Here is an 8,902-nt window from a genome sequence, read left to right as displayed (position 1 = left end):
CTTATAATAAATTTTTCATTTGTTCAGATATTGGGTTGCTTCTTACAATGGGACAAAATTACCTAAAATCGGGAGAAAATATATATAGAAGCTCTATCCAAATCTGAACCGATTTCAAAACTTTCCCCATTTCAAAACATTAGTACGTTGTGCAAAATTTTTTGTCAATTTTGTGTAAAATCGGACGAAAATATAGCTATATCAAAATCTGAACCGATTTCAATGAGAATGGCAGAGGTTAACTTATATTAACTACAATTTATTGTTCAAAATTGTGGGGCAATCGAACAAACTACGGGTCTTTAGTGCACAATTTACATAAAATCGGAAGAAAAAAATATATAGGAGCTATATGTAAATCTGAACCGATTTTCAGGAAACTTTACACACATCACTCCAGACTCATTTCAAAACACTATGCCAAATTTTGTGCAAATCGAAATATGTATAGAGACGTTGCAGCACCATTTACATCATATCGGACGAAAATATATATGGGAGCTATATCTAAATCTGAACCGATTTTCATGAAACTTAACATATGTAATTCTGGACTCAATTCAATGCGCTATACCAAATTGCCTGCAAATCGTACTATTTGATGTAAATGGTGCACCATTTACATCAAATCGTACGAAAATATATATGGGACCTATATCTAAATCTGAACCGATTTTCACGAAACTTAGCACACATTATTCTGGACCTAATTCAGTACCCTATGGACCTAATTCAGTACCCAAAAGTTATATAGGGTCCGTTTACATTAAATCGGACGATAATATATATGGGAGCTATATCCAAATCTGAACCGATTTTCATGAAACTTGACACACATCATTCTAGACCTAATTCATCACGCTGTGCAAAATTTCGTGCAAATCGAAAGATATATAGGGACTTTAGGACACCATTTACCTTAAATCGGACGAAAATATATACGGGAGCTATATCAAATCTGAACCGATTTTCAGGAAATTTAACACACATCATTTTAGACCTAATTCATTACGCTATGCCAAATTTCGTGCAAATCGGAAGATACATAGGGTCTTTGGTACACCATTTACCTTAAATCGGACGAAAATATATGGGAGCTATATCTTAATCTGAACCGATTTTTTCCAATTTCAGTAGGGTTCTTCATTGGGCCAAATAAGAGACCTATGCCAAATTTAATCCAATTCGGATCATAAATGCGACCTTTACTTTGTTCACAATTTAACCTTGACAGACGGACTGACGGACATGCATAAATCGACTCAGAAAGTGATTCTATGATATTCTCAAAAGGAACCATGTGTCTATCTCGTTTCCTTTTGTCTGTTACAAACATATGCACAAAGATATAATACCCTGTACCACAGTGTGGGGAAGGGTATAAAAATATATTAAGTTCGGAAGAGCCGATCTTTATATACAATTCATATTCGTGGTGGTCGGAACCTTTATATAAATCATTGTTCATGACAACATTTTCTGAAAATATATTTTTCGACCCTCGAATAACTTGGAATGCCAAAATACAGCCACTTTTGTGGGAGTATGCGGTTATAACCTTCAAAGTAGCGAATGTGAAACATTCCTTCAGCAAAGATTTGTTACCCTATTAAAAATCGGAATACCAAATTACAGATAGTTTTATGGGAAAATGTGTCTATAACTTTCTAAATACCAGAAGTGGGACGGAAATGTTATACGGATGTTACGTCAAAACATGGACCTCCATCGAAATAGTTCGGCAAACATATTTTTCACCCTCCAAGAACCCGTAAACTATCCAAAATGGGTCAAGGAACATTATATGGGGAATATGTCAAAACAAATGTATCGGAACCTTCAAGATCTTGGAATATCAAATAATAGAAAATGCCGATAAACCCATCAAATTCCGAACATTTGTAGGGAACCTTATATGAGGGCTGTGTCAAAATATGGATATATGTATGTATATAGAAAAATCCTCAAAATATAGTTTTACCCTCCAAGTATCTGAAATGACAAATTGCAGCCATTTTTGTTCGAAATTGCAGTTAAAACCTTAAAGATATCAGAAAAAGATGTATGTCAGCTTTTAAATCCGGAGGGCTATGTCAAAATATGGAAATAGTTCTGAAAAATAGTTTTCATGTTCCAAAAACAGGAATTCCAAATTATGGCAACGTCGAGGGAAAATTTTCCCAACACTTTCAAAACACTTTAAATGGAAGGATGTCCTTTATGTGTGGGCTATGTCAACATATGGACCTTTATCGAAATATCTGCGCAAAAATATGTTTCAAGCTAAAAAAACCGGAGATGCCAATTACAGTCACTTTAGTTGGACATTACGGCTAACATCTTCAAAATAGCACAATATGAGATGGGTTCATTGTATGTAGGATATATCAAAACATTGACCTACATTGATAATTTTTTGCATTGATCTACGTCCAAACCCAAACTCCAAACCGCAGAGAGCTAAACCCTTTAAAGTACCGAAAATTGGACAGGACCCTTATATGGGGACCTATATTGGCCATTTAAAATAGCGAAAATTAGACAGGCCCCTTATATGGGGACTATGTCAAAACATGGATCTATATTAAGCATTCACGCCATAGATATACATATGTCAGCCTCCAAATATCCGGGATGCAGAAAATGAAGCGACTTAAATCTTTCAAATACCGAAAATATTTCCATGTTGCCTCTTATATTCATGCTCATGATGGAATATCTCATATTCGATTGTTTACATTGTGTGCCACTAAACGGTGCATCAAGTGACTAAGCCCTTTCTTAAATAGGCTAACAATCGCCTAAACAAACACAAACATAAATGTAGGCAGCATTTTATACACAACACACAGACACACATTGTAATCTCTACATGTGGATTCTCAAACAATGTACATCTATCTATCTGTGTGTGTGTGTGTGCGTAGAAGTGAATTTCGTTTATATCGCTCGCATTGTGTGTGTGTGTGCGTGTGTATGTGACTTGGTGTACTTGTACTCACTTGATAAACAGCCACTGTAACTCTTAAATACAGCAAAACGTGTATCTGTTGTATTAATACCACCGATTTGTACACGATTAGCACCCATATCTGCGGATGGTGTTAATGCTCTCGCACTAATCGGTGCCAATGGCACTGGTTCGCGGTCAATATACAATGTGGCCTCTGTTAAATTACGCTGATAGTATATCGAGTGTCGTGCATTGTTCAGGAAATTACGATCGATGCGTGCACCCACCGCCGGTCCTTCACGGTCTTCTTCGAATAGCAAATAACCATCAGCCGTTATGGCTATCATCAAATAATAGCTGCGGTCAGCCGCTGTTTGCAACAGCAGCATTACACGATTGGCACGTCGCAAATCCAACGAAGAAAATGCCAACTGTAGACGGACATAGTCGACTTTGCCATTCAATTCGAATTTCCTTTGTAGCGTCGATTCGCCACTGAAATCGGCACCCTTCTCCTCCATACAGAATTCACCCAAAAAGCTGGTATGTTCGCAGTCGCATTTCGATTCTTGCTTGGCGAAATTTTCTCGACAAATTCCGCCATTTTTACAGGGTTCTGCATCGCATTTGATTTGGCAGTTGGGTAGAACGCCATCGGTAGCTAGAAAGAGAGGGGAATTTGTAAAATCATTTAAATAATCGTTGATGATTGGTTAAATTAAATTTGGGATTTGAACATATAAATTATATAATTAAATAAAATATACATATGTATGTATATTTTTCTAGGAAAGTAAAAATAAGAAAAATTTGACTTCAATTGAAGTATGATTTTTAGGCCAGAGGCCTAACTGACTTCATTTTTCCAGTGAATCGTAAAAATTAACAGATATGTGGCTTTTCAATAGAAAATGGTTAAAATATTAATCCTTAATAGACCGAGTTAGGCTTAGGAGATAAAGAGGATATATTTTTTCATAAGAGGCTAGAATTTATTTTATTATGAGAATTCAGTGGACTTTTTTTGCCCGATTTAATGTAAATGGTCCACTAAAGTCCGTATATATCTTTCGATTTCCACGAAATTTGGCACAGAGTAATGAATTAGGTCTAGAATGATGTGTGCTAAGTTTCGTGAAAATCGGTTCAGATTTAGATATAGCTCCGATATATATTTTCGTCCGATTTAATGTAAATGGTGCAACAAAGTCCCTATATATCTTTCGATTTGCACGAAATTTGGCACATCGTAAGAAATTAGATCTAGAATGATATGTGTTAAGTTTCGTGAAAATCGGTTCAGATTTAGATATATCTGCTAAATTTGGCACAGCGTAATGAATCAGGTCTAAAATGATGTTTGTTAAGCTTCCTGAAATCGGTTTAGGTTTAGATATAGCTTCTATATCTGACCAAATGAAAAATTTAGTATCGGTTGTAGAATGACATGTTTATGGATCCATTTTATTGGCCCTTTAAAAATGCGACGTCTGTTAGGATTCATCTGGTGAATATACCCAAAGTGGTGAAGGGTATCATATAGTCGGCCCCGTCCGACTTTCCTTACTGGTTTAACATTGTATACGATGGCGTATACACAATTCCTAAAAAAGTGTTATCACTCATACGCCTCAATGTCTTGTGGATTTATTATCAAGTAATCAAGTTCTATGAGGGATAACAATATCGATTAACCGAACATTCACATTAAAAATCAGGCTTCGATTATACATTTCTATAGTCGGTTTACTTCAAAGTCGATGTTTTTCATAAAAACCGTTATTTATGGGAAAATTACATGCCATAATTTTCCATTTTCACCTAAGCATATCTAATGTCCTGAATTAAAAAATAAAATTAAAAATACTTCCATCGAAGAGAGGGATGATCAATAAGTTGTTACCAGAGTCAATGTTTTAATTGCGTGACCCCCACTGTATATTTTATACCCTTAAGGCTATGTATCGTAACTATAATATGACCGGTCTTGGGCTTTTGCCCCACGTATTTTGGGGCGAAAAGCCTTTTATTCAATTTGAAGTCGATTTAGAAATCAGCATCCGTCGAGTTGTTTCACCGAACTTTTATTTATACTGCTATATTTTTTACTGCTTCCTCATTGAACAAATATCGGGGAACTGAGAAGTTGACACAATTTGTGCTTTAATATTGCGGGCGGTGACATGTGGCGTATACGTTGTGCACGATAAAGTGATATAACTCATACGCCTGATGGTCAAATAATAGAATTACGGTTGAAATCGCGTATAGCAAGGCCGTCAAAATTGGTCGCCATAAGTGATAGTAGAACGTTTCTCGGGACTTTTGAATTTTGTCGTTATAACCGATATGCTGTTATAAGTGATATCGATTGCACCTATTACAATTTTTCAATAGCTCTACTATATAGTAGAACAAGGAATATATATTTATATACTTTTTACAGATGTTTGTTGTTGTAGCAGCCCTATTGCTTTTACACAATGGGCTGAGGTAACAGACGTTGGCCGAGTAAGACTCGGGTCGTTTCGGATCGTAGATTCTAGACTAGTTATTTTGATAGTTTTAGGCAAATTTGCACCCCGTAATGACTTCTTTTTGCCATTCAGAGTTCTTAAAGGAAAAAAAAACAGTTTACTATTTATATAAGGGTCCATGATTTTACATAGAAGCCATATATGTTATCGTCCAAGTGAGGTGGCTTTTTGCGGCAAAACGCATTTTCAACCGAAGTGATTGTAATTTCCCATCAGAATTTTTAAAGGCACTAACAACGTCTTCACAGAATATGCTCAATATAGTTCTACGCAGTAGCTTTCATATTCTCACTTTTTTCGTATTCTCACTTTTCCAAACAAAATGGCTGTAAAGTATTTTGATGGTCCTAGGTGGAATTTCGAAGATAAGTGTTTGTAATTTGGCATGATGGGTTCTTGGTGGACATAAAACTTCTTCACAGGTATTTGTCAATGTGTGTATATTTGTTCTACATATCCTCAATAAAAATGTGGAGCTCTTCAATAGAATGAAGAGGAGGTGGTCGTCAGGAGAATAGAAGAGGAGCTCTTCTGTGATATAGAAAAGGAGTTCTTCTGTAAAATAGAAGAGGAGCTCTTCTGTGGAATAGAGGAGGAGAAATCTTCTATAGAATATTATATTATATATCTAAATATATTAATCTTCTATAGAATAATATAAAATATAACCTGTGGGTAACCACCATAAACGGACTCTTAAGGAACTTAACCGACGAAGGATTTGAACCTGTCTGTTATGCAGACGACGTTATAATACCCAACTTACTATGCAGGAAAGCCGAAAGGGTGCTAAAAATCGCATACAATTGGGCACAACCGAGGGGCTTAAACGTAAATCCGGACAAAACGGAGATATGTCTTTTTACTAGAAAGACAAAAATATGTCAGTACGAAGAGCCAATCTTCCAAAACAAAATGATAGCCATATCAAACAAAGTTACGTATCTGGGAGTAATTCTAGACAAGAAACTTAAATGGAAAGACCACATATAGCAAAGGGCTGACAAGGCCCACAGATGCTGATGTTTCTGCAGAAGAGCCGTAGGCTCTAAATGGGGTTTCAATCCAAAGATGATACACTGGATATAAAAAAGCGTTATTAGATCAATTCTAACATACGCGTCTGTTGTCTGGTGGACAGCAATGGTGAAGAAATGTAACGTAAAAACGTTGCAGAAAGTTCAAAGAACGTGTTGCCTAGGAATATGTGGAGCAATGCGTACAACACCAACTAGGGCTTTGGAGACAATATTATATATACATCCAATAGACATCCAAATAAAATATGAAGCGGCGATTGCAGCTTTAAGACTTAAAGCAATGAACGAGTGGATAGACACCGGACACAACACACCGCATAAAAACATTTTACAGGCAACAAATGAGTCGACTTTCAATATCTTTGATTCAGACCGTATACCCGAAACGAGCGTAGTGACACGGTGCGAAACTATAATACCAGATAGAGAACAATGGAATAGTGGAACACTAGTTCAGATGCCGCCTGGTAACTGTTGCTAGACGGATGGCTCTCGACTAGGAGGAAAAACTGGACTGGGATTTTTTATCGAAGAACCGGGTACCGAAATTTCTCTTCGTCTTACAGATCACAGTACGATCTTACAGGCGGAGGTTCAAGCTATAACAGAGTGTCTGAACTGGTTAATTTCAAACCAAAGACAAACCAGTGAGCGGAGCAGTATAGTCGGACGGGGCCGACCATGCGATACCCTACACAACTACCACGAACTCTAACTTTCTGAGGATGTTTATTCCGAGTCTGAGTAATATTTCGATTAGAGGTTAACAACACCTCCTCCTTACTTTTTTCGAATATTCAGTACAGTCCTTCTAATTACTTGTCCATATTACCTTCACGGTGGGTTTTGTTGTGATTTTCGGATTATGGTCTACTCGAAAACACACAAAAAATTATGTTTTCGGTCCATTTCATCCCAAAATTTTAATCTGATCATCACCGAAAATTGTAGGCGTTGTTCTTGACCATAACTGGAACTTCATGAAAAATTTCAAAGCCATCGGCGCGATATTTCTCCCTCTAATGTGGTAATGGGTTACTAAATAATATCTGAATACGTAAGCACTTGTAAATATTTGACTGTAACTCCCACATCTGAGTAGATACATCACTATATTTGGTATCAATTTAAAGGCCAACCACTCCTCTTGGATATGCTATCAAATCCTGGGGACTACATCCTCCAGGAGTAAATATATATGCCATAGAATACAAATTTTGTCATTTTTCACACAAAAGTCAGGGTCCATTTGACCCGCTAAATATTGACCACTACCCACAATAGAGGTGTATACCGCCAAACCCTTTAGCGAAACACGCCAAGAAATGAGGAAATGGGCACATGAGACCCACAAAACCCTCTTGGGATAATGAGGGGACAGGAAAAATCAACAAAATCTTATGGGGCGACCTAAGTGAAGACAAAACTAAGCAAATCCTAACGCTAAACAAAAAAGAAATAAGCCGATTGACGGGTGTTCTGACGGGACACCTCGGCCTGAAGGCACATCTACTCAAGATTGGATGCGAAGGAAGTAACGAGTGCAGAGCGTGTGGGTAGGACAGTGAAACGCTAGAACATTTCCTATGCCATTGCCCAGCATTTGCATGCCTTCGGAGACAATTCTTGGGAAATGACACTCTTCACGGACTAAGCGATCTGAGGGGGTGTGAATGGAAAAAACTGAAGGAGTTCGCAAAAAATACGGAATTCCTAGATTCATAGGGAATCAAACCCAAATGTTTTTTTTTATATTATACACTTTCACTAATTCTTGATTTGTACTTTCTCCGCACATCTAGAGTGCCCAACAATTCTCATATGGCTTAAGTGTATGTCCTTCTCATGTTGGACATGTGGTGGTATCATCCACCCCTCTTTTCAACCTAACCTAACCTAGAGAGAGCTCATCTATAGTATAGGAGAGGAGGACTAATTTTCTATGGAATAAAAGAGAAGGACCACTTCTTAATACGGATAGAGGAGAAACCATTCTATTAAATAGACGAGAAAAACGGTTCTATGGAAGAGGATCGCTCATAGATAGAAAGAAGAGGAAACGCTCTTCAAATGAAAGAAGATTTGAAGATCTTCGATTGTGTAAGATATAACAAGTTCTATTCAGCTTAACAAAAGGACATTTCTTGCCTATTTCAGTTGGAATATATATGTTTTAGAATATAATTTTTCAATCGATAATTACTCGTATGGAATGTAGCTGTCAATCTTCATATTTTTTATGTATATAATGGTGACCTATGATTAGATTTATGTTTTGTTTTTTTTATTCCCCTTAAAAATAACAGATTTATGTAAGTGCTGTCAAAAACACTGACACTTCGAATGATGTAGATATAGCTCAGCAGTAAAGG

The 8,902-nt window shown here is 36.8% G+C and overlaps 1 protein-coding gene across 1 annotated transcript in view; it reads right to left on the bottom strand.

Moving 5' to 3' along the window:
- Positions 1-3,002: 3,002 nt before the first annotated feature.
- The window catches only part of LOC133334934 (axotactin), a gene marked incomplete at both ends in the record, with an annotated part of 83,254 nt that continues 77,354 nt past the window's right edge, over positions 3,003-8,902 (bottom strand). The window contains one exon of the mRNA XM_061543245.1: positions 3,003-3,614. Coding sequence (XP_061399229.1) covers positions 3,003-3,614 — 612 coding nt within the window. The remainder of the gene's footprint in view (positions 3,615-8,902) is intronic.

The sequence above is a fragment of the Musca vetustissima genome, unplaced genomic scaffold (assembly GCF_032173495.1).
Source record: "Musca vetustissima isolate MV318-11 ecotype Yass unplaced genomic scaffold, APGP_CSIRO_Mvet_v1 utg1267, whole genome shotgun sequence".
Lineage (NCBI taxonomy): Eukaryota > Metazoa > Arthropoda > Insecta > Diptera > Muscidae > Musca > Musca vetustissima.
This window is presented reverse-complemented; position numbering and strand designations above follow the sequence as displayed.